Source organism: Amblyraja radiata, chromosome 9, assembly GCF_010909765.2.
Source record: "Amblyraja radiata isolate CabotCenter1 chromosome 9, sAmbRad1.1.pri, whole genome shotgun sequence".
Classification (NCBI taxonomy): domain Eukaryota; kingdom Metazoa; phylum Chordata; class Chondrichthyes; order Rajiformes; family Rajidae; genus Amblyraja; species Amblyraja radiata.
Genome location: NC_045964.1, coordinates 32248223 through 32275420, shown reverse-complemented (window position 1 = coordinate 32275420; position 27198 = coordinate 32248223). Strand labels below are relative to the sequence as shown.

General features: G+C 41.4%; 1 protein-coding gene across 3 annotated transcripts; it reads right to left on the bottom strand.

Annotated features, from left to right (window-relative positions):
• Window positions 1–3154: 3154 nt before the first annotated feature.
• nubpl (nucleotide binding protein like) lies at window positions 3155–27174 on the bottom strand. 3 transcript variants are annotated; one of them, XM_033027016.1, is made up of 11 exons: window positions 26915–27174; window positions 19247–19394; window positions 17630–17664; window positions 16898–16982; window positions 14665–14704; window positions 14450–14540; window positions 9016–9109; window positions 7676–7761; window positions 5544–5664; window positions 4832–4914; window positions 3155–4014 (listed from the first exon to the last, which is right to left on the bottom strand). In XM_033027016.1, exons 1-11 carry the CDS (start codon window positions 26990–26992, stop codon window positions 3952–3954), a joined length of 924 nt encoding a protein of 307 aa, XP_032882907.1. In that variant the 5' UTR covers window positions 26993–27174; the 3' UTR covers window positions 3155–3951. The 3 variants fall into 3 exon arrangements, with proteins under 3 accessions (XP_032882907.1, XP_032882908.1, XP_032882910.1); XM_033027017.1 differs by lacking the exon at window positions 26915–27174 and adding an exon at window positions 18845–18973 and having other exon boundaries at window positions 19247–19379; XM_033027019.1 differs by lacking the exons at window positions 17630–17664; window positions 26915–27174 and having other exon boundaries at window positions 19247–19360.
• Window positions 27175–27198: the final 24 nt, after the last annotated feature.

Sequence of the window (27198 nt, the reverse complement as noted above, 5' to 3'; positions counted from 1 at the left end):
TTTTCACCTGACAATAAACTAAACTAACTAAAAGATTGAAAGTTCAGGAGGGGAAAGGCGTGTCAACACAGGATAATCATATTACAAACAAGTTGTGCAGAGTAGGAGTCCATAAACATGAAGCAATTGGTTTTATTTTGATTTTGAATTTAATACTTGTCACGTGACAAGTCGCAGTGAAATTCTTTGCTTGCATACTCAAGGTATGCAAATAGTCACCATAAAGGGTGCTTACAAAGTATCCCCGCTCCAAGTCCCCCTTTGTTCTCTCCCCCACTTCCCCCTCCCCCACCCCACGGCAGTCCCCCTACGCTGGGTCTCCATTTTTCTTCCCCCTCCTTCAAGGCGGTCCCGCAAGCCAGGTCCTGCTTTGTTCCTTCCCTTAGAAGCTACATTGACTTGGAGCTTGCTACCTACCCATAGAATACTATGATGGGTGGTTTAAGCCTACATACCTGAATCGTGGATATAGAGAAATTAGAACGGGTGACTGAGCACACAGCCTTCAGGTGCTCCTTCTTCTTCTTGCGTATGGCGTGCACAGCTTAAAGTTGTAGGACAACTTGTTCTATTTGATCTTATTTGATTGTGCACACCGGGTTGATTGCATTAGTTGAAACAGGCGGATCACGTGAAGGTTGCAATCTTCCACCCCCAGGTGCTCCTGTGTTGATGGTTATTGAGGTGGAAGTGTTGTTGCAAATTCGTACTAATTGTGGGCATCTGATGAGGAAGTCGCAAATCTAATACATAGGGATGAGCAGAGATTCAATTCTCTGCATTTGATAAGTTTGGAGGGGATGACAGTGTTGGATGTTGAACTGTAGATGGTATACAACAGCTTGATGTATGTGTTCTTATTGTACAAGTGATGCAATACAGAGTGGAGAGTCAGCGAGATAACACCCCGTATTGATCTATGGTGGCAATAGGCAAATTGTAGTTGGGCTTTTTCCTAATTATATATTTTTGCAATTGAGCTCATTTATGCTTGTCTTGAAGATTCTCATGTGCTAATCCTGAAATACGCTTTAAACTCCAAACTAATTATTAAATAGTATTCTGTTTCTGCCCATGCATCATAAATTCATGGTGCATCTTGGCAGGAACGGGAGTCTCCTAGGTTTAAAAGTATGAAAGCTATGATATTGCTTGTGTACACCTAATTGAGATTTATATGAACAATAGAATATAGAAAATGTATTAAATATATCCAAATGGGTTATAGCCCCAATTTATATACACACCTTTGCTGCTTGTCTCATAATGCAACAATAACAATGACACCAAGTGCTGGAGTAAATTAGGCAGCATCTCTGGATAATGTGGACAGGTAACTTTTCAGGTCAGGATCCTTCATCAAACTTTGCTCCAACTCTATAACGCAACAAAATGATTGAGCACAAAAGATGAATGATGATTTGGGTACATTATTATTTTGTTTAAACATACCCAAGGCCTTATTTTCCTCTTCAGTTCTCCAAAATAATGCACCATATGGCATGAAATGTAAGTGAAGAATAAGTGCATAAAGTGCTGGAGTAACTGCAAGAATTTATTGGTTAGTTTATGTGTAGATATTGCCCTCAGCAGTTCATTGGTGTAAAAACAAATTAGCATTAACAAACATCAGATTGAAATCTGGATCTTTTTGCTAGATTTTTTTTAACTCTTATTGGCCCCTTGCAAACATTTTGGTTCAGTATACATTTTATAAAGCCTAAGGTGTTATATTGTGAATGGGTGGCATGATCCTTGACCACAAACAAGTTCATACAATCCACATATAACATGAATTATTAGCATTGAGCATTACTACATTATTAATCAGAGAAACAAACAGCCTTTTTAATTGGTATCAGAACTGGCCAAATTTCATTGAAGTTCATCAACCTGGATTGCTAAATGTTGTTTTCCCTCTCCAGATGCTGTCAGATCCGCTGGGTATTTCCAACGCTGTCCAAATTCAGCATACGACAATGGCTCCTTTGCCAATTCATGTAACTAAAATGGTAAATCCTTGGAAGCATACGACTAAATTTATTTTCCGTCCTTGCTATAAACTTCACATTCATGCTAAAATGCAGTACTCAAAATCTGTTGAAATATTCCAGCTGTGGGTCAAAATAGTTTGATAGGTTTAACACCTGTTTTCTGTATATTATACAGATTTACAGAATTTTAGATCATATAATTTATTAACCTACTGACATTTTCATGGACTAGAGTTTCAATATCCCCAGATCTCTCTTTTGTGCTCCATTTCAACAATAAACATTTAGCCCATGTCTCCTGTTCATCACAAAATATATTACATAGAAATATATGATTTAAATGCCCTTCAAATTGCTCTGCATTTAATAAGATTGTGACTGTTTTGATGGTAACCCTCTCTACTTGCAGTAATCTTTTACCCTTGGGCTTATCAAGAATCTATCAACTTTTATATTTTACAAGTATTCAGGTTCTTTTTGTTGAAGGCTTCTAGGTCTTGTCCTTCTTAGGGGAAAACAAAGGGTATCTTAAATGGAAAAGTTTTTTTTTTAAATGACACGTGTCTAGATTCTCCCACAACAATTCTGTAAAGAACCCCTGGAATCTGATTTGTTTTGATTAAGTCCCCTCTAACTCATCTAAACAAATCTTTCTCGTTAGACAACTCATCAGAGATGCTGCATAACCTGATGAGTTACTCTGGCATTTTGTTTTTTTTGTAAACCATCATTTGCAATTCATTTTTAATAGTATTCATTAAGTAAGGTGACAAATATTCTAGTCCTCCTCACCAATGCCTATACAACCAAACATAATATTTATTGTATTAATTGTCCATAGATTCCCACAATCCAATAACTGAATCCTCAAATTCTTTATATATTCCACGATTTAAAAGCATTGCAGATCCATCTTCATTTTAATATAAATTATTTTATGTGGCCACTATTTAATAATTTGTTCATTTCTACCGAATATTTTAATACAGACATGATCAAATCCACAAAATAATCGCCTAAAATTCTGAAACTGTATGACAAGAAACAATGACAAATCATTTCTGGAATTTTGTGTACATGCAATACCAAATGCTTCTTTTAAAAATCCTATGAAATATATAAGAAGTTAAACATCATAGCTCTCTGATGGAAGGCAAAGCTGGAATTAAGAATTTTATTTTTAAGTACGAATACACTATATTGGTGTGAGGTATATGTTTTGTCTTGTGCAGGTATCAACAGCTAAATGACTTCCTGTAATGTCTAGGACATGAACAATGGGGTGGTGCTGGATGGGAGTGGGGAAATATTCTGAGAAAAGCAGCAAGAATGATACCCATTTCTAAAGAGTAAGTTATACTTAAGGTAAGAAATGAAGCGTAAATTTCAAACGCACTCAATCATTCAATGATTCATATTCTAAGTCAGGAAATGAACATTCTATTCTGAAATTTAAATTGTGTCACATGTCTTCAATATTAGATAATTTAGATCAAATTTGTACGGTTAAGGATATTAACAGCTTTAATAAACAATGGAATGTTAAGCTGAACGGAACAATAAAAGGACATGATTTAGTTAGCCAAGTGAACTTAAAACATTCAATCTTGTCAACTAGAGGAATAACAAGATATTTCAATCTTAATTATTTCCTTGCAGGTTTTTATTATAAGATTCCAGTTGTGATGTACATTTTATTTCTTAACATAACACAATATACATATTTAACTCTAGTCGGTAAAAGTGTTACCACATTAGAACCTGCAATTAAATCTTGATTTCAGCAAGAATCCTGATAGTTCTATGTACATCAATTAAAATGTCACAGATTTTCTGTTGGCATCATGGCTTCCGTTTTCATTAACCTATTCAAGTCTGATCCAGCAGCTGTCTTTTCAGCAAGAATTTAACCAAAAAAAAAATTTCAAACAGAGTGCAGACTGTAACATCCCACGAGTCATCTGGGAGATCCTGGTAGTTTTTTCATGACCTCAGCACTAAGTCTCAAGTAGGCATTGGCCTATAGCACAAAAGAAAAACAATTAGGATATTTGTTTTTAAAAAGACACAAAGTGCTGGAGTAACTCAGTGGATCAGGCAACATCTTTGGAAAACATGGGCAGGTGATGTTTCAGACTGAAGAAGGGTCCCAACCCAAAAAGTCACCTATCCATGTCCTCCAGAGATGCTCCTTGACCAGTTGAGTTACTCCAGCACTGTCTTTTTTGTTTTTTGTAAACCGGCATCTGCAGTTCCATGTTTTTATATTAGGATAATTTATCTGATCATTTTAGGGAACTGTTGAGTAGTGATGCTTATTCCTTCTTGAAATGAAAAACGTAAAATTTTATATAACTGCACATAGTCACAGACCATGTCTATAGTAAGTGAATACATTGATATTGCTAACAAAATCATGTTACTAGTTGTAGTACAGAAACACATTTCTGCCACAAAGAAAATATTTCAAAAACTAACTTCTTCGGGCAATCATTTGTCACGGTCATCAATTAAAAACAGCATTACTTTAAGTCATGTCTGCCAATGCAATTCCCCATTGATAATTCAGGATCTATTTTTGTTTCTCCAATTGACCAGCTATATTTAAAAAAAAATCATAAATAACATTGCAGAGAATGATGAGAATGTCACCCTAAAAAATGATCAGATCCTTGAGACAAAACCAACAAAAACAACCTCAGAACAAGATACCAGAAGTTTAGATAAGTTGTGCAATGCTAAAACATACCACAACATTATATTAAGTGTGGAGTTTCCGTTGGCACTGGTTAGGAGAAATTAGAATATTAAAATGTTTGAACCAAAATGCAACATACCTCAGGACTGTCTGGATGAGATATAACAATAGGTTGACCTTTATCAGACATTTCTCTTATATTCATATGTAGTGGAATATCACCTATGAAAAGACAAATCAGGTGTTTCATCTTTCTGGTCTCATCTTTCATCATGCTGTAACATCAATCTTTAGCTTAATTTATAATCTTTAGCTTAATTTATTATTGCCACGTGTACCGAGGCACAATGAAAAGCTTTTTGATGTTTGCTATCCTGTCAGCAGAAAGACTATACATGATTACAATCAAGCCGTCCTCAGTGCACAGATACAGGATAAAGGGTATAATATTTAGTGCAAGATAAAGTCAGATTAAAGATAGTTCAAGGGTCTTCAATAAGGTAGATGGGAGATCAGGACTCCTCTCCAGTTGGTAATAGGATGGTTCAGTTGGCCGTTAACGACCGGGGAAAAAACTGCCCCTGAATCTGGAGGTATACATTTTCAAACTTCGTGCCTCTTGTCTCATGGGAGGGGAGAGAAGAGGGAATGACCAGGGTGAGATTAGTCCTTGATTATCTGGCGGCCTTGTCAAAGATAAAAATAAGGTTATGTTGTATAGTATACCTATAAAATCCTAACTATTTTTAAGTTATTAATTTCCCTCCTGGGATAAATAAAGTTTTATTGTATCGTAAGCACACATCGTACCACAGTCAATTTATTAAAAAATCTTTAATTCTGCTCCATACCTAGAACATCTAGTTCAAGTTTTGCTGCCAGCTCTTTTGCTCCTTCAGCCCCAAAGATGTAAGTCTCATGTTTACATTTGGGACACTGGAAGAAACTCATGTTTTGAACAATACCAAGAACCTGCCAAAAGAAAGAGGTGCTTAGTTTCAGTTTTAGAGATACAGCGCGGAAACAAGCCCTTTGGCCCACTGAGTTCATGCCGACCAGCGATCTTCGTACACTAACACTATCCCACACATTAGAAACAAGTCACATTTTTTTTTAACCAAAACCACTCAACCTACACGTCTTTGGTGTGTGGAAGGAAACCGGAGCACATGGGGGAAAACCCACGCGGTCACGGGAAGTACGTACAAACTCCATACAGACAGCACCCGTAGCATCGAACTGGCGCTGTGCCACATTGCCACCCCCTAAATGTGCTAAGTATATATGACATTGAAGTATGTTAAGACTAATTCAATTAAGGTTATAATGCTGCTTTAAATACAGTTGCCACTTTATATTCATTTATCAAATGGGTTTTATATTAGAAACCAAAACAAATTAAATTGATCAATTGATCATTCCCAGCCATGACACACTTTAGAAATGATACAGATTATTAACCTAATAAAATGCAAACTCCACACAGGTAGCACCTGCAACCAGCATTAAATCTGGGTCTCTAATGCTTTGCCACTATGCTGGCCATCACGTTGCACAAGAGTGTTTTATTATCATATGTCCCGGATGGGACAATGAAATTCTTACTTGCTGCAGCACAACAGAGTCTGCTGAGTCTGGGGAGCTGAGGTGAGCCATGTCTCTGTGAAACAGAACAGAGCATTCCCTCAGCTCCCTTTGGTAAAGCAGCCTTGACCTCAAGTCCTCCACTTTGTTTTCTAGTGACTGTACATTGGCTGGTAGGATGGTAGGGAGAGGGGGCCAAAGTCCCCTGCGCTTCAGTCTTACTTGCAGTCCTGCCCGACGACCACGTTTCTGTACTCCATGAAGACCTCCTTGGTGTTTACAGGTACAGTAAATTCCCTCCGATCGGGAATTCCCTTACAGTGGCTACCTCCGGGAGATCGCAGTAGCGCTAATGCCTTTAAATGCGTTAGCAGCTCGTTACGTACATCTCTGGTTTCTGCAGATTATTTTATACAGGTGAGCTCAGAAATACTATATTTGAAGATTTTCTGTCATGCAGCTGGCAAAATGTCGCCACAGGCAGGCGCCATCTTGAAAACATGTTGGTCCAACATATTGGTCCAACAAAGTTGTTTGCAAATGTCTCCATTGTAGAAGAATTGTTTATATAACAGCAAGTTCACTGTTGATTTATAATGCAGTAAATCTCCTTTTATATTTGATATAGCCTATTGCTGGTTGCTCTGGGTAGATTTATAATTCTGAAATGATCAACATTGACAAAACTTTCAATTTCAAGTTAATTTAGTGTAATTCTCTCACTTTGAGCGTGGGGGCTATGAGTGAGTGGTTGAATATTGGTCTAGTATATATATATATATATACATATTACTAAAACTCTCATCTTGTTTGTCTTGTGTGTGTGTGTGTGTGATCCCAGAAATACGCCAAAACGGTACACGATACACAAGTTTCGTTCACATTGATGTTATATTTTACAAGTTATTCACATTTTTAACTTTACAAAACCCCAAGTTGAGAAAAATGACGAACACTGCAGTGGCAGTTACAGCTGTGATGTCACAATGGGATTGTAGCCCTGCTCGCTGCAATGTTGCAAATCCCAGGACACCGAGTCCTGGCAGCAAGTACAAGTGGATTTTTAAAAAAGTTTAATGAGAGAAGGTGAATAAGGGGAATTGAGCCGCCCCTGCGCAGTTGGGGCTATGGGTGAGCGCTGGAATATTGCGTTGGGGGAACGGGTGGGTGGTGGAATATTGCGTTGGGGAATGGGTTGCCTTGGGGGACCAGGCCTCCTGTGGGGGCGTGGTCGAATATTGCATTGGGGGAACGGGTTGCATTGGGGGATCAGGCCTCCCGTGTGACAGGGACTGAATGGGTCCCACTTGGTCTAGTAATACTATAATTTATTCTTGATCTCCAATCTATTTTAAATCGTGAACCTAAAGAAGACATAACTTCTATAAATTGTACTTACAGGAACATTAACTTTTTGAAACATGTTTGCTGCTCGTTCTGCATCCAATAAAGCAATGTCCTGGGGAGTAGAAACAATAACAGCCCCTAAAGGCAAGTGCAGTAAGTTCCATTAAAGTGCCATTCCCCTGGGAGCCACATGAAAACATCCTGGGAAGTGTGTAAAATGAACTTTCAATTATGAAGTTATAAATGCTACAATGCTGAAACTGTGAAATACAAAACTGTGCAAATGCAAGAAATCAGAAATAAAAGGTAATTGTAAAATTATTCAGCACATCAGGCAGCATTGTTGAAAGTAAAAAATGCTTTATATTTAATAGTTGATAATCCTTTATCAGGACTGGCCAGTTCAGATACAACAAAGGGAGGTGGTTGGGTGAAATTGTGGAATTCACTGTTGCGAGCTGGTGACTTAAAACTGTCCAGTTGTACAATGAAATACTATTCTGCTTGAAATTACACCAAGCTTTAAGACCCTCCCTCAGCCAATGTCATCATAACTTATGACAGTTTCTGTTGGTCCCTCCCCAAACAATATTTTCCTTTATTTTCTCCAAAGGGCCACTTTCCCTGCAATTTAGTGTTGATTCTAACATTTCCGAGTTTACATGGCCATTTAGTTTACCCCTTGACCTGGTGACGTCTATTTCTCCATTATTGACTTGCTATGTTCAGCAATGCTTATTAAATGGTGATGGAGTGTGGAAATCAGATTATCAAGTCAAATGTGATCTGTTTTTTGTTTCCTGTTCTTTTTGCAGTGCCTCAAAACCAGATCTGTGGTACTAAACAGCTGGACCACAGGGTCTGTTGTTGTGCTATATTACTCTACGATGTTATTTAATATCTGTAGCAGTTAAAAATAGAATTTGAGGTTGTGATTTGGTAGTTTTTGCTTTCTAATAGCAAAGAATAAAATGCCACATTTAATCAGCCTTACTTTTAATACAAATTTTAGAATTTTATAATTAGCAATGTGAAGAAAATAATTACAACAGGTCAAAAATACTAAATTATTGAGATGTAAAGCATATGCAGCCCTTATTAATATAAATTGCATACTAATTTTCAGTCTTAATTGCTAACAATATTCTAATTTACATAAAATTACTTTGCAATAAGAAACATATCTGCACCGTACAAAACCTGAGGTCAAACAAAAAATGTTTTCTAGAAAAGGTACTTTAAATATTCTGTCAGTGTGCCCTTGTGTGGCTCACCTGTTACACAGAATAAACAACCCCAAAGAAAAAAAACATTCACGTCAAGAGTTCAAGTTATCAGCATGATTACTTTGATATACCATTAATAGGTTTGCATTACAAAGACATGACTTACCTGAAATAGGTATGTTCTGAGAGATAGAAAGGTGCACATCCCCTGTACCTGGTGGCATATCTATGACAAGGTAGTCCAACTGACCCCACTCAACCTACAATATAGAAAATAATTATAGCAAGGCAGTCTGAGAATTTGTTTTAAGACTTTAGAGATATAGTGTGGAAACAGGCTCTTCAGTCCACCGGGACCAGACCGACCAGTGATCACCCCATACACTAGCACAATCCTACATTACTAGGAACAATATACTATTTCCAGAAGTCAATTCACCTACAAACCCGCACGTCTTTGGAGTGTGGGAGGAAACAGGAGCACCTGGAGAAAACCCAAGGAGTCACCCGTAGTCAGTATCAAACCCGGGTCACTGGTGCTGTGAGGCAGCAACTCTACCGTTGCGCTACTGTGCCACCCTACAACTTGATAAATGTTTGATTTCTGAAAATGCAAATGAAATCAATAACATGTCTGCAAATAGTAACTAATGCAAACTAATGCAAATTGAAAATTTATGGTCTAAAGAAAACAAGTAAACAAACAAATGAATAAGTAAATAAAAACAATTACAAAATCTGTTCAAAGACATTGAGAACAAGGAGAAATCAGTAACTCAAAGATCATGTGAATATCTATGTTTGCAACTTAAGAGCAAATTTGAAAACAGTGAATGAGATGTCTTGTGCAATTTTTCTAACAAGCCATTTTGCCAATTCGCAAGAACTCAGAGCTATTTTGAATCATAAACGCTTGATCTTGTATTATTTGATTCAACACACAAGACGGAAAATTAAATTTTTACAACCATTCCAATAAATGTGAAAGAGCTGCTGTACCACAAGATTGGTGTCTGCACAGGGAATATGTCCATCCTTATTATATGGAAGCAAGGTCAAAGCTGCTTGGTGGTTGGGTAGCATTTCTGTTGTCCAGAAGAGGACAAACGGGTTAATTAAGAGGGAGAGAGCATGAATTAAAACTTGTGGGGAATATAAAAACTGACTCTAAAAGCTTCTTTAGATATGGAAAAAGGAAAAGATTAGTGAAGACAAATATAGGTCCCTTACAATCAGACAGATTAAATTATAATGGAAAACAAGGAAATGGCAGAACAGTTAAACAAGTACTTTGTTTGTGTCTTCCTTAATGAAGACAGAACCAATCTCCCAGAAATGCTAGCGGACCAAGGATCTGGGGGGGGGGGGGGGGGGGGGGGGGGAGGAACTGAAGGAATCTACATTAGTCAGGAAATGGTGTGAGGTAATCTGTTGGGACTGAAGGCAGATAAATCCCCAGGTCCTGATAGTCTGCATCCCAGAGTATTCAAGGAGGTGGCCCAAGAAATTGTGGATGCATTGGTGATCATTTTCTAATGTTCTCTCGACTCTGAATCAGTTCCTGTGGACTGGCGGGTAGCCAATGTAACCCAACTTTTTAAGAAAGGAGGGAGAGAGAAAACTTTGAATGAAAGACCAGTTAGCCTTACATCGGTAGTGGGGAAGATGCTTGAGTCGATTGTTAAAGATGTTATTTATATAAAGTTGTTTGTAAAAATAACTTTAAATGCAAACAGTGCGCTGTATCATCCTCATTCTCCAGCTTCGAAGTTACTTTATTTGAGGTGGGTCGCTCTGACCCGGTGCTATGCGCTGTCATCTACCGACCCCCCAAATACAATAAGGACTTTGTGAATGACTTTTCTGATTTTCTGGCTGGGATCATGCCCAACTATGATCGTGTCCTTATGGTTAGGGATTTTAACATACATGTGTGCTGTCCTGATAAGCCGTTGGTGAAGGACTTTTTAAGCCATATTGACTCTTTTAATTTTGTGCAGTGTGTGTGTCTGGTCCCACACACGAACATGGACATACACTAGACCTTGTTCTCTCTCATGGCTTGTCTGTGTTTAATTTAGAGATCTGTGACAGTGTGGTTTCTGACCATATGCCCGTATTATTTGATGTTGGTTTCTCCTGTGCTGCAGTTAAATCTGGCGCTCCTGCTCGGCGCTGTCGGACTTTTAACCCTTTTGCTGTCGGTCAGTTCTCTGCTGCTTTCGACCAGCTCTGTGCCCCCTCTGATTCCACTTCTCTTGATACGGAGGAGCTCAGTTCTTGGTTTCACTCCTCCTGCAGAACTATACTGGACTCTGTGGCTCCATTAAAAACCTTGCAGCCTAGAACTAAACCCGAGCCCTGGTCCAGTGACGTAACTCGTACAGCTAGACGGGAGTGCCGCAAAGCTGAACGCAAGTGGAAGAAGGACAAGCTGCAGGTTTCATTTCAAATCCTAAAGGACTGCTGGCGTCATTACCAGAACACTGTTAAAGAGGCCAAAAGAGAATACCTGTCAAACATTATTGTGTCTAATCGTCACAACCCACGTGTGTTATTTAAAACCATTGACTCTGTTCTTAATGCCCCACAGCCTGTCTGTTTGGAAGCATCCTCCGAAATGTGCAATGACTTCCTGCACTTTTTCATTGATAAGGTTGTTACCATAAGGGCTCTCATTTCAGCTCCTGCCTTTGACCCCTCTGATTCTGTCCCATGCTTGGTGGTATTTGATAAGTTTGTGCCTGTGACATTGTCGCTTTTAGAGGATGTGGTTAGCCATATTAAGCCATCAGGTTCCCCTTGTGATGCTGTCCCTCCTCATCTTTTTAAAGAGGTTTTCCCCAGTATAGGGCAGTCGGTTTTTGCCATTATTAACAGCAGTCTGTGTTCTGGAGTTGTTCCCGTAAGTTTTAAACATGCAGTAGTGCAACCCCTGCTTAAGAAACCTGGCCTGGATCAAACTGTATTGGCCAATTTTAGGCCCATCTCCAAGTTGCCTTTTATCTCTAAAATCTTGGAGAAAGTTGTTTATGCTCAGTTAAACCTTTTCCTGGACGAGCATAATATTCGGGAGGTTTTCCAGTCTGGGTTTAAAACTATGCATAGCACAGAGTCAGCATTGCTAAGGGTCTTTAATGACATCCTCCTAGCTAATGATTCTGGTGATTATGTGATTCTTGTCCTGCTGGACCTATCTGCTGCCTTTGATACAGTGGATCATGATATTTTAGTATCTTGGTTACAGCACCTAGTGGGCATTTGTGGTAGTGCCCTGGAATGGTTCAGATCTTATCTGGCAGACTTATGTGTGTAAGCCTTGCTGGTTCTGAATCCTCCTCCGCTCCTCTGTCATATGGGGTTCCAAATGGCTCAATTTTAGGGCCCCTGCTTTTCTCACTGTACTTACTTCCTCTGGGTTCCATTCTTAGAAAGCATGGCATCTCTTTTCATTGTTATGCTGATGATAGTCAGATATATGTGCCGCTGAAGAAGAAAGATGCTTTCTCAGTCAAACCACTTCTGTTATGTCTTGATGACATTAAATCCTGGATGGCCCTAAACTTTTTAAATTTTAATGAAAAGAAAACAGAAGTGATAGTGTTTGGTCCCAATGGCTCCCGTGAACCTCCCCCTGTTGACTTGGGTCCCTTGGCACTGTATGTGAAGCCAACAGTTTTAAACTTGGGTTTTATGATAGACAGTGATTTTACATTAGATCGTCAAATAGGCGCGGTAGTTAAGTCCAGCTTCTTTCATTTAAGGCAGCTGGCAAAGGTGAAGCCCATTCTTGAACGACAGCATTTTGAAACAGTAATCCATGCCTTCATCACGTCTCGGCCTGATTACTGTAACGCACTTTATTTTGGAGTTAGCCAATCTACCCTTGCACGTCTCCAGTTGGTTCAGAATGCTGCTGCTCGCCTTTTAACTGGAACACGTAAGAGGGAACACATAACGCCTATTCTGGCCTCCCTCCACTGGCTGCCTGTGTACTTTAGAGTTCATTTTAAGATTCTTTTATTTGTTTTTAAATCTTTAAATGGTCTCGCCCCGCCTTACCTCTCTGAGCTGCTTCATCCCTACGCTCCTGCTCGGTGCCTCAGGTCAGCTGATCAGCTGCTCCTGGAGGTACCAAGGTCTAAGCGGAAGCTCAGAGGGGATAGAGCCTTCTCTGTTGCTGCTCCGACATTATGGAACACTCTACCTTTGCACATTAGACAGGCCCCTTCACTGTCCATTTTCAAAACTAGTCTTAAAACCCTTTTCTATTCCTTGGCTTTCGACCCTGCATGAGACTTTGCTCCTGTTTTAGTGTTTCTATTGTTTTTTATTGTTTTTACTGTCTTTTAATGTTTTGTTTTATGTTTATGATTAGTCATGTACAGCACTTTGTTGCAACAGTGGTTGTTTTTAAAGTGCTCTATAAATAAAGCTCAGTTCAGTTATAGCAGCGCATTTGGAAAGCAGTGACAGGATCAGTCAAAGTCAGCATGGATTTATGATGGGGGAAATCATGCTCGACTAATCTTCTGGAATCTTCAGGCAGTGAACAGTGGGGTGCCACAAGGCTCGGTGCTGGGACCCCAATTATTTACAATATATATTAACCATTTAGACGAGGGAATTAAATGTGACATATCCAAGTTTGCGAATTACACAAAGCTGAGTGGCAGTGTGAGCTGCGATGAGGATGCTATGAGGCTGCAGGGTGACTTGGATAGGTTGGAGGAGTGGGCAGATGCATGGCAGATGCAGTATAATGTGGATAAATGTGAGGTTATCCACTTTGGTGGCAAGAACAGGAAGACAGATTATTATCTGAATGGTATCAGATTAGGAAAATGGAGGTGCAACGAGACCTGGTGTGCTTGTACATCAGTCACTGAAAGTAAGCATGCAGGTACAACAGGCTGTGAAGAAAGCTAATGGCATGTTGACCTTCATTGCGAGAGGATTTGAGTTTAGGAGCAGGGAGGCCCTACTGCAGTTGTACGGGCCCTGGTGAGACCGCACCTGGAGTATTATGTGCAATTTTGGTCACCTAATTTAAGGAAGGACATTATTGCTATAGAGGGAGTGCAGCGTAGGTTCACCATGTTAATTCCCAGGATGGCAGGACTGACTTATGATGAAAGAATGGGTCAAATGGGCTTGTATTCGCTGGAATTTACAAGGATGAGAGGATCTCTCATAGAAACATAAAATTCTTAAAAGAATTGGACTGGCTAGATGGCGGAAAAATGTTCCCGATATTGGGGAAGTCCAGAACCAGGGATCACAGTTGAAGAATAAGGGGTTAATTCCGGACTGAGATGAGGAAAAACTTCTTCACCCAGAGCGTTGTGAATCTGTGGAATTTCCTGCCACAGAATGCAGTGGAGGCCAATTCACTGGATGTTTTCAAGAGAGTTAGATTTAGCTCTTAGGGCTAAAGGAATCAAGGGATATGGGGAAAAAGCAGGTAAGGGGTATTGATTTTAGATGATCAGCCATGATCATATTGAATGGTGGTGCTGGCTCGAGTGGCCGAATGGCCTACTCCTGCACTTATTTTTCTATGTTTCTATTTTAATATGTTAAAAAAAATTGTTTCTCACTTGTCTCAACAGCTTTTCTATTGCTGACATCACCATGAGGCCACGCCAAACAATTGGTGCCGTTTCCTCTACCAGAAATCCCATTGACATGCTGCCAAGAGAAGACGAGCATAAATTCAAAATGTATTTAATAGCACTGATAGAAAATGTATTTTACTTGGAAAGAATACACTCCTACAAGGAAGATGGGATAACATTGATTGGAAAATGCTTACCAATTAATTCCGTAATTTACCAAAGGTATCATCAAGTTGCCTTTTAAAGGAAAAGGTACAATGATTATGTTATATGCAGAATATTAATCGTAAACCACATCTATAACCCTACCCACAAAGTGCAAACGTGTGTTCACAGCAATCTCAATACATTATGCAAGGGAGAAGTGAACACATATTTGCCAAGCACAAAGGCCTTGGGGCAGGGTGTCACTCACCTCCACGTCAAGGTGCTCCAAATTCAAGTAAAAACACAGCATAAACTTCAAGACAGAAAGTGCTGGAGTAACTCGGAGGATCAGGCAGCATCTCCGGAGAGCATGGATAGGTGATGTTTTGGGTCGGAACCCTTCTTCAGACCGATTGTGGTGGCAAAGGAGGGTGCATGGGGGGAAGAAAGCTGAAAGGGAGGAGGGGCAGGATAGCAAGTGAAGTGTTGAGATGGGGGGTGGGGAAAGATGGTCGACAGATGTTTGGACAAAACCAAAAGATGAAAATGTATGAGACAAATAAAAGAATTGTGAATTTAGGTGGAGGAGAGAAGAAATGGGTGTGTATCCAGGTGGGGAAAAGGGAAGATTTTAATTTAGGAGTTACTTTAGGATGTTTGACTTGGAAGAACCCATCATACTCCTGGGATGTGAAGGAAGGGATTTATGACATAATCAAAAGTTATTTGCCAGAGACAACACGTAATCTGTCCTATTCTTATGCTGTATATGTCAGGTTCGCTTAAGGTTCTCCTCCATAGAGATGCCGAGTGATACTGACCACTGGAATGCCACCACTGACATGACACCGTATCTCCAGAATTCAGCTTTCTTGGTCATTTTTAAACAAAGCGATCATAAGGTCTTGAAAAGAATGGACCCAGATGGACACAAAGTAAACTATCAATGAACATCTTATTGTTGTGTAACTACCTTTCATGCTGATGACAGCCGGTCATTAAGGGCGGCATGGTGGAGCAGCGAAAGAGTTGCTGACACAGCGCCAGAGACTCGGGTTTGATCTTGATTAAGGGTGCTGTGTGTATGGAGTTTGTACGTTCTCGCCATGATCTGCGGGTTTTCGCCGGGTGCCCCAGTTTCCTCCCACACTTCAAAGATGTACAGGTATGTAGGCTAATTGGCTTGGTAAAATTGTAAATTGCCCCGAGTGTGTGTTGGATAGTGTTAGTGTTCGGGGATCGATGGCGGACTTGGTGGGCCGAATGGCCTGTTTCCATGCTGTATCTCTAAACTAAACTAATTACCTGGTAGCAACTTCATTGCTCAGATTTTCCAGAGATATTTCTTCTTTATGGGGTACCACTGTGCTGCCATGTATTGTGACTGTCACTTATTGGAAAGGATGCAACCAGCTAATGATATGGGATAATGGGACATTGGTTGATAGATCTGCTTCAGTGAACGTAGCTCTATCAGATCATTGCTTGTCTAGTCTGAGGGAGCATTAAACAAAAATAAACAGTAGTAGTGAGTGGATCATCAGCCCTTTCAATACAAACAAGGTTAATCATACTGCAATGCCATATTCCCATTCACACCCAACACCTTATGATATCTTGGGTCCAGAAATGTACCTTTCTTAAATACAATTTTACTGTAAAATGATTAATGTTTGACTTCATCAATTCAATGCCATTATCAGAAAGTTAATCCAGAAATCAACCAAACATCAACATGCAGACAAGTACACCACAACATTTAGAATAGATCCAAGCAATTCAAAAGCATTAAAATTGTTTTCTTACTCGATGTAGGAAAAATAACTTTGCTACCCTTTTACTTGCCAAATTCATACGTGATCTATTCCAGTTTTGAAGTGTGCCACAATACACAATATGTAGGTTTCTGACCTAGTTGCCATTGACATAAATATTTCTGTTGTGTGCAAAAAAAAACATCAGCATGGTGCATCCTAAAATATATAGAGTCAGGATTAATGTAGGATTAGAAATAAAAAACACCAGAAAACAATTTGGGTATTATTTGTATAATATTTTGATGTTTTGTTACTTCCTTTCTAGAGGGTTCATTATTAAAGTTTTCCTGATATATTTATTTTCCTGATTAATTCCTACTTTCACAGAAATAAAAAGAAAACCAAAACATTGAGTTTGGTTTTGCTAGGGTTCTTATCCTTTTTAATGACATTGTTTTTTGATGTTCATTCCATCATACAGTATGTACAGTATGTATAATGTTTAAGTTGATGTTAAGAAACTTACTGTCTGTTAAAGCTGGGGTTCCTTTCAAGTTCATCATGCGTGGGATAGAAGGACCATGCACATCTGCATCCAGCAGCCCCACATGCTTAAGAGATTAAAAACATACTGAATTGGTCAACGTTCTTGGATATATTCAACTCTAATGCCAATGCAACCAAGGGCAGTTTTGAAAAAAAATTGTTAATTCCTCAAAAGGTACAATTAATTATGGAATACAACACTCCTATCAGTAATACCAAGAATGCCCTTGATTCTCATGGAGTCATGCCCAAACATATGCATCTCCTTATTTTAGATATTTACTTTTTCCTGAATGTTTCTATTTTTAAGGTTTGTAATGGTTTTGTTTAACTTTTTTCTGATGTGGCACATAGGCATCGGGCTGTTATATACCCCAACTTCATGGACAATGGTCCTCATTCACTTAGCAATATGCTTCTATGGTCAAACTTGTACAGGTGCAAATCAGGCAAAAACTTTTATTTCTGTCTGGCAATGTGGTCATGAACCCTGGAAGTTGCAATTTGACAGTCCTCAATAACAGCCCATTCTCACGTTCCACATTATGTTTGAAAATGACAGGGTTTACCAGTCTTGTAAATACATTTTGCTGTAAAAAATTTTTAGAAATTGTTTTTAAATACAAGTTACAGTCTGGTGGCAATTTCAACACAAATATTTCACCTTACAATGCTTCAACAAAATTGTATATTTAAAGGAAAATCCACCTACCGCTTCATAGGCTGCTAATCCCAGAGCCAAATTCACTGAAATTCAGATAGACATATATGTTAGATTTTTATAAGATAGTTATATATCAGAATTTCAAATAAACACAAGCCCAGCAGCTTGGGATTTTTCAGTTGCAAAACAATGAGCATTATCCCCAACTCCACACTCCCTTTCTGCTTCCCACTTCAGACAAAAAGAAAAATCTTACGGCCAATAAACCTCAAGTGCCTCTTTACTATTTTATTTTGCCCGTTTTACAAGTGATGACAGAATCAGAGCAGTGTGAATATGTAAGAAGAAGAAACCTGACAAAGACTATGCTACAATTCATGCGACTTTCGTCAGCAGCGGCCTCTGCAGTCCGTCTGCGTTTTTATTATTTTATGTCTATGTTTTTATGTAGTTTTTGTTATTTTTTGTTGGGGTATGTGTGTGGGGGGGTGGGGGTGGTGTGGGGGGGAGGGGGTAACTTTTAAATCTCTCCCTGCACGGGAGACCCGACCTTTTCTTTGTCGGGTCTCCGTTGTCGTTGGGGCTGCAACGAGGAGCGGCCTCCAACAGGAAGACCGGGGGCTCTGGTGCCGACTACTCACCTCACCGTCGCGGAGCTGGCCGAGTCCAGAGTGGGTGGAGCGGTGGTGGACGCTGCTGCGACCCGACCTCCGGAGGTTCGGAGGCTGCAACTGCGGGTTTGGCAGACGGCGGCACCGGGAGCCCGCGGGTCCCTGGAGGGGGACCGCTTTTCGGGGCTTCCGCAACGGCGACTTCTCCCGCCCGAGTTGCGGGGTTGAAGAGCTCCTGGAGCGGGGCCTTACAGCACCACCCCGCGTGGCTTGGAGTGGCCGCAGGACTGCGAGCGCCCGCCGGGGGCTCTAACACCAAGAACCCGGTGTGCGACCTTGCATCACCCGGCGTGGCTTTAATGGCCGCGGGACAATTCGCCATCGCCCGCCGGGGGCTTTGACTCTGACATCGGGGGGGGGAGAGTGCAGTGGAGAGATAAGATTTTTTGGCCTTCCATCACAGCAATGTGATGGATGTTTATGTAAATTATGTTGTGTCTTGGGTCTATTTGTTTGTAATGTATGGCTGCAGAAACGGCATTTCGTTTGGACCTCAAGGGGTCCAAATGACAATAAATTGAATTGTATTGTATTGTATTGTATTGTATTGTATGCTTCATATCTGGAATAAATAAATCACAGTTCTATTTACGCTCAATTCTGTGAGCTTCAGAATTGTGGCAGATTTCTGTTAAGTTATTAAAAGTCTGTTCATCAAACCAATGGAAACACTGATTCCATTTATGCCGACTGCTTTATATTGTTGACATTTTCTGAAGTGCTTCAGATGTAAAACATAAATAATTGATGAATATTAATTTTTGAGATTGTTCATTTTATATCTAGCACAGGACATTGCCATTAGTTTAAAAAAAAATAAGCTTGATGCAATTATCCATTTTTGATTTTTGCAATTCAAATACAGCCATGTTTTACTGTTATTACAAAATTTTACAAAATGAAATCTACAGCAGGAAGAATGCTATCCCCTTCAAAATTATGTAATTCATAAACTTTAGACTAAAAAATAGTTAACATTCAGTAAACATTATACCTGCAGTGGTTGATTTTCCAACACCTCCTTTCCCTGAAGCTACAACAATAACTTGTTTTACTCCAGGAATTGCTTTTTGCTTTGGGACTCCCCGAGCCATCAATCGTTTTTGTCTCTCTTGTACTGATTCAGGAGTAGAGCCTGAAGACTGAAAACAATATAAACACAAATAAGAGCATGCTGAAACAAAAGCGAAATTCAGGAATCCTGGAAATCTGACAAAAAGCAGAAAATGCTGGAAATACTCAGCAGGTTATGCAGCATTTGTGGAGAAATAACAATAACTTTTCATCGGAACTGGGTAAGCTCTACTGAAGTCATGTTTTACCTGGCACGTCAAATTGTTTCAGATATTCTCTGACCTACTCTCGCTGAACGTACATCATACAGAAGCCACAGACAATGCTTAATCTAGAATGCATTGCATGGCAGTGTGTAATGACCAGTCAACTGTATTGATGTGTGAAAAACATCAGCTGTGGGAATTCAGCAGGTTAGGCAGCATCTCTGGAGGATATGGATACATGCCATTTTGTGTCGTAACTCTTCTTCAGCTAATTCTAGTAGGGATAAAAAAAGCCATATACGAATGAAGGGTGGATACAGTTCACAGGTTATAAGAGTAGAATTAGGCCATTCGGCCCATCGGGTCTACTCTGCCATTCAATCATGGCTGATCTCTGCCTCCTAATCCAATTTTCTTGCCTTCTCCCCATAACCCTTGACACCTGTTTTAATCAAGAATTTATCTATCTCTGTCTTAAAAATATCCACTGACGGCCTCCACAGCCTTCTGTGGCAATGATCCACAGATTAACTAGCCTCTGACTAAAGAAATTCCTCCCTACCTCTTTTCTAAGAGGCTATGACCTCTGGTCCCAGATGCTCCCACCAGTAGAAACATAATTTCCACATCCATTCTAACTATAGTGCCCTCCATAATGTTTGGAACAAAGACCCATCTAAAAACCCATTTATTTGCCTCTGTACTGAATTTCATCTGCCACTTCTCTGCCCACTCTCCTAACGTGTCCAAGTCCTTCTGCAGTGGCACTGCCTGCCCCTCCACCTATCTTAGCATCATCTGCAAACTTGGCCACATCCCCTTATCCAAATCATTAATATACAACGTGAAGAGAAGCGGCCCCATCACTGACCCAGGCGGAATTCCACTAGTCATTGGGAACCTGAAAAAGCGCCTTTTATTGCAACTCTTTGCCTTCTGCCATCCATCCATCCAGCCAACCCGCTATCCATGCTAGTATTTTTCCTTAAATACCATAAGCAAGTTTGGTATTCCAAAAAACGCAAGGAATCATGGGATTTGTCAAAGGTAATTTGTGATAAAGAAAAAGCGAACGGTGTATAAATTGTTAACTATGCTATCAATGAATTAATCTAGAATTTTGTCAACTCAATAGCTTCCTTTCTTGTTCTGCTGTTCACACACTACTTACAGTCGCAGTTCTAGTTCAGTTCATTAATCTGCAATTATGAGATATTCAAATGTTAAAGAATTTATTATTTTCATTTAATCCTTAATGTGTTTGTTACTGGAATAAGAAAATATTACTTGTGTTTAAAACATTTTCTTATCATTATTCATAATTTATGTGTAAAAATATATTTAATCTGAGGAACGGGGTTGCCAGATAGCGGGAGATTGGGATGTAACAGCGAGAGAGAGAGGGGGCAGATGCGTGTGGGAGAGGGTGAGAGACTGGACCAGCAGAGAGACATTCTCGGCAGCTGAGCTGCTGCGTGTGTACAGACCTGCGTTTCATCCGTAGTCAGGATCAAACCTGGGTCTCCGGTGCTGCAAGCGCAGATGAATTGCTACTGGACCGTCCCGTCCCGAGTGTCCCATCCCTGTCCGGAGATGTCCAGGGTGACCCTGGACTGACGGGATACCGGCCCGGAGCAGTAGCGGCCCCAGGCTTACAACCAAGAAGCGCTGACTCCAGCTCAACTCTGCTCCAACTCCCGAGGAACCCGTTCCCCGACGGGTGGGGGACCGTCAGCTGCACCTCTCGCCTTATCTAGTGGCTGTCAGTTTACCCCCTCGGTGCCAGCAAAAGCCGAGCACCAGTCATCAACGGGGATACACACAAAATGCTGGAGTAACTCAGTGGGACAGGCAGCATCTTTCAGGCATGATATTCACCTTCAGAAAAAAAAGTATGGAGCATTGGCCGGGGGGTCCGGGAGGCCGGCTAGACCCCCGGCAAGGGGGTTCAGGGGGCAAGTTTCTGCATTTTCAATAAATTGAAAGTGATCCCCAAGCTTTCTGCTGGTAGTTTACATAACAGAAGCAGATTTTTTCTAATACATAACCAGTAAAATAACCCCCAAAGATAAATATTTCATGAAATAAATGACTTCACACAGCTAAAAAAATCTTTACAAAAAATGTTACCTGAAATGTCTCTTTGCCTTGCACTGTGTGCAAACAGCACAGAAAAAGTGATTGATAAACCTATGACATAAGAAAACATTACCTTAACTTTAGTTTGCCTTCCTCTTTGCCTGACACTTTCTTTCTGTATTAAGCAAAACAAAAAGCGCTGCAGGAACTCAGCGAGTCAGGAAGCATCTCTGGAAGGAATGGACAGATGGCATTTCAGATTATGATCCTATAGCGGACCAATTGTCCATTCCCTCCACAGATGCTACCTGAAAGTCAATGGAGACACAAAGAACTACAGTTGCTGGAATTTTGAGTTGCTGGAGGAACTCAGCAGGTTGACTCAGTTCAGAACTGACAATAAAGCAAACCTGCAGAATTCCTCCAGCACTTTGTGTTTTGCTCAAGATTCCAAAATCGGCAGTTCTTTGTCTCTCCATTGCACCACTGTCGTTGATCATAAGTACTTTGGTTTTTGTACCATGATCTAGCTTACTTAGAATAACCAATAATTTACTGCTTCTCCTGCAGCAAGTTAAAAAAAATAATTGCAATTCTTGGCAGGGTTCCTTGGATTGCATTGCAATAAATCCATAAGCATTAAATTTCAGCCCATAGGCATTCAACCCAAGATTTATTTACACTGCAAACACTGCAAGCATGGCACCATCCTCTCATCCCTAACAAAGTCAATATCAATGCGCCGTTCTGTCAGCCTTCCCCACAGCGGGTAGTCCGGTTAGTGCTTCTATGTGGCTGTAGACATCACTGGGGCCAGGAGCCATCCCTAGCCCGGCACCATCACCCACCGTGTTCGTCTTCAACACCATCTTATCCATCTTCTTGGCGATGCGTACGATCTCCTCCAACTTTCCCATTAAGTCGTCGTTTTCTATTGTTGTTTTTGAGGGTGAGGGAGAGAGGGGAGGTTGCAGAAGGAGAACGGAATGGCTGCTCATATCAGTGGAGAGAGCACAGGCTTCTCCTCGCCTCTTGTATAGGGCATTGGCCACGACAGTTGGCCGGGCGGCACCACAAGCGCTGCTGGGAGCTGTAGTCCCAACACGCACCCCCGATGCCCCGCCCTGCCCATCGCACTCGCTCCTCCGCACTACAACTCCCGGTGCGCCCTGCGCCGCCCAGCTCCGCAGCCGCCGTCTCTAGGTGAGAAGCCTTCACTCGCCTCAGGTCGGAGAATAATAATGATAATAATTTAAAAATCGGGTTCATTGCTAGGAAAACAAAAAACAATCGGAAGAATATCGTGCCTGCATCTTTGGTAAAAAAAGAATAGGTAACGTTTCGGGTCGAGACCCTTCTCCAGATATGTTGCCTGACCCGCTGAGTTACTGCAGAATTTTGTGTGTATCCACGTTGATGACTGGTGCTTGGCTTTTGCCAGGGATGGGACACACAGAAGGGGACGATAGTGAGACTCCGCTCATAAATCTGCCTCCTGGGGTTATGCAGGAGAAGGGTGCGTGGTTCGCCACCTTATAATAGCCCTGTATAGCCCGAGTGAGAATGAAACTCATACACCCAGGCTGAGGGGGATCGGACCATGATTCAGTGGATTGTCACTGCTGAGATTTATGTATGGACCATTGGAGAAGTAGCAAAATCAGAGACCAGGTTCGATCCTGACCACGGATGAAACGCAGGTCTGTATACACGCAGCAGTTAAGCTCATTGTTTCCACTTTGAACCGGAAATTCTGGTTGTCTTCGGAGTGGTGCAGATCTCACAATCTCACCCTCAATGTGGAAAAGACAAAGGAAATGGTGATCGATTTCAGGAGGGCTGGAAAACACCATCACACTCCGCTGCATATTGATGGAGCTGCTGTAGAGAGGGTCAGCAGTGTGAAGTTCTTGGGACTTCACCTGGCGGATGACCTGACCTCTACGACCAACACCACAGCAGTGATCAAAATAGCTCAGCAGCGGCTCCACCCCCTCCGGGGACTAAGAAAAGCAGGTCTCCCTACTGTTCATCTAAGGACCTTCTACAGGGGCACCATCGAGAGTATATTGACCTACGGCATCACTACCTGGTTTGGGAGCTGCAAGGCTTATGAGTAAAACCAACTTAACAGGATAGTGAAGACAGCCAGCAGGATCATTGGTGCCCCACTCCCTTTCCTGTTGGAGATCTATCAGAAGCGGAGCATCAGCAGAGCCATCACCATTATTAAGGACCCCTATCATCCATCACACCACATCTTCTCCATTCTGCTATCTGGGAAGAGGTATAGGAGCATCAGCTGCAAAACCAGCAGGATGCTACACAGCTTCTTTCCACAGACAATAAGACTGGTTAACAGACTGTGTCCCCTCCCCATATATCATACACCAACACATCTAACCTCGCCCATACTTTGACAGCTAGGCACCTGTCAAAGCAAAGTCACTGTTCGGGCTGAATGTCTGTTTTATTTCAGTTTTTAGGCCTATTTTAGATATGGTATAATTTTTATAGCTATAGGGTGATTTCACGATAGGTCACTGGAGCGTAGATACGCACCAACGTGACCGAAAATTTTAACTGGGGGACAAGCATCACTTCCGGTACATGTTAGTGAATGGGAAAACACGCACTTTCACACCCGTTAAAAACATCGAAAACGGCCAGGTTTTGAGCTGCAATTTACTGAGCCGGTCGGGGTGACCGTGAGGCACAGCTACCTAAATTTACAGTAAAAAAAAAAGATAGAAACTAAGGTAAATACAAGAGGGAGCTGAAGGGGCAAAATAAGCGGAAGTTGATAGCGGACATTTTTTGTGGAGATTTAAAGATCCAAAATATCGGGAATTATCGCGTTTGCTCGCTGCATTTCATCAAAAGTAAGGCATTATTGGCTTTGTTATCTTTATTCATTTGTTAGATGAAAAGTATTAAAAGTTAGAAATCCTTCAGTAAAATTGCAAAATCGCCCATGGTTCTCGGGTGGGTTTTAACATGCAAAATGAACACGCTTCTGAAGCTACATTCACCATTTAAATATCCGTGAATCATAAATGCGTCTTGAAATAAATTTTACTCAGATGCAAGCTAAGGAATGGTAGAATTCTCAGCTGTTAATTTGACAAAATCAGGACATTTTTTGGCTAATAATAAAATGTCCTGATTTTGTCAAATTAACAGCTGAGAATTATACCATTCCTTAGCTTGCATCTGAGTAAAATTTATTTCAAGACGCATTTATGATTCACGGATATTTAAATGGTGAATGTAGCTTCAGAAGCGTGTTCATTTTGCATGTTAAAACCCACCCGAGAACCATGGGCGATTTTGCAATTTTACTGAAGGATTTCTAACTTTTAATACTTTTCATCTAACAAATGAATAAAGATAACAAAGCCAATAATGCCTTACTTTTGATGAAATGCAGCGAGCAAACGCGATAATTCCCGATATTTTGGATCTTTAAATCTCCACGAAAAATGTCCGCTATCAACTTCCGCTTATTTTGCCCCTTCAGCTCCCTCTTGTATTTACCTTAGTTTCTATCTTTTTTTTTAACTGTAAATTTAGGTAGCTGTGCCTCACGGTCACCCCGACCGGCTCAGTAAATTGCAGCTCAAAAACTGGCCGTTTTCGATGTTTTTAACGGGTGTGAAAGTGCGTGTTTTCCCATTCACTAACATGTACCGGAAGTGACGCTTGTCCCCCAGTTAAAATTTTCGGTCACGTGGGATCTATGCTCCAGTGACCTTTCGTGAAATCACCCTATATGTATTTATTCTGTTTTTATTAACCGCACTGATGGGAACTGATTGAGAAACAATTTTTTCGTTTCATCTGTGTATGTAAGTACTCAGTTAAAATGACATTAAAGTAAATACTGAATACTGAATTTTAGGGAAATGGAATAATTTTGGGAAATTTCCACATCCAGCCCGTGAAGGGGTGTAAAGGCAATACATACAGCACTGCCGGTTTGGCGCTCAAAGGTTTAAACAGGGCGCTGTTAGTTTAACGCGTGGGAATTTAAACAAAGAGCTGTCGGCTGCAGCACTATGGGTTCTAAATATAGCGCTACCAGCTGCAGCGCTATGGGCTTTAAACATAGCGCTATGGCAACAGCGCTCTGGGTCACAGACTGTTCGGGAAAAAGCTCGTATAACAATGAGTCTTTGGAATTCTCCTTCTCAGTGGAAGTTGAGCCTTTAGTTATTTTTCAGGCAGTGGTAGAATTCTGGATAAGCCTAGTGGTGAAAAGTTACCAGTGGGCTGTCGGATTGCAGTTACATTGGGATTGGCTTTGATTTTACAGAACGGTGGATGGACTCAAGGGGCCGAGAGGGAGGGGTGGAGAGAGAGAGAGGGGAGGGAGAGAGGGAGGAGAGAAAAAAGGGAGGGGGAGGGAGAGGGGGGAGGAGAGGGAAGGGGGGTAGAGGGAAGGGGGGGAGAGGGAATGGGGGGAGAGGGAAGGGGGGGGGGGGCGGGGAGGGGGGGGAGGGAAGGGGGGGGGGGGGAGGAGGGAGGGAAAGAGGGAGAAAGGGAGGGGGAGAGGGAAGGAGGGAGGGACGGGGGGAGAGATGAAGAGAGGGAGGGAGGGAGAGTGGGAGGGATGGAGCAGAGACTGAAACACATGACAGCAGGTTGAAAAAACGAAGACAACGAAAGCTGTCGGAGGCAACGAAAGCTGCCTTGTATAACACTGTACAAGTGAGTAACAGAAGCAGGCAGATACAGTGTAGTTATATAGATCTGTTTTGCCTTGTTCTTTGTGTTGTTAACGTGGGATTCTATTCAATTTGGGATTCTATTCAAGGGTATTTTTTTGAGGTGTGGAAGCACTGGTTCAGCTGCCGAGAATGTTTTTCTCGAGTATCCTATGACCTGGGCATGGTAGTCGGAATATCAAGCTCGCTTATTAAGAACTTCAGAAACTTTGGCGGCGCCAGAAATGAGGGGACTCTTTGTATTGTCCGGATGAAGTGAACTATATGCAAAAACAAAGAATTTCACTGTGACTAGGTACATAGAGTATCATTGAACCGTATAACCTGGAGCTGGGAGTCATTTAACACAGGTGAGTGAAGCTCATTAAAACTTGGCAGCTCAGTTGCTGATCTGCGCTCTCAGTGAACGGCAAGACACAGGTAGAAGATAGACACAAAAAGCCGGAGTAACTCAGCGGGACGGGCAGCAATTCTGGAGAGAAGAAGTTGGTGAAGTTTCGGGTCAAGACCCTTCTTCAGACACGGGTAGACCCGGCCGATAGTCAAGCCGGTGGGGCAGTGGACGGGGACACTCACCCAGAAACGCGCCGTCAACGCTGCCAAAGCCGCGCTTGTCCCGACGCCACGGCTCCTGGCTCCGCACAGCTGCGCCATCCTCCCGCCGCCGTGGACACCCTCTCCCACCGACAGAAGATCTACACGGACAACGACGCTTGGGCTTTAACCGGGCAAAAGATGAGCGTCGTGCATCACACGTCGACTTCTTGTTTCAGCCTTGGAGACGGGTGAACGACGCTTGTCAGAGTAAGATGGCCGCTGTGGAGCTGGGTCGCGTCTGCTCGTGCCCGCGACCCACGCTC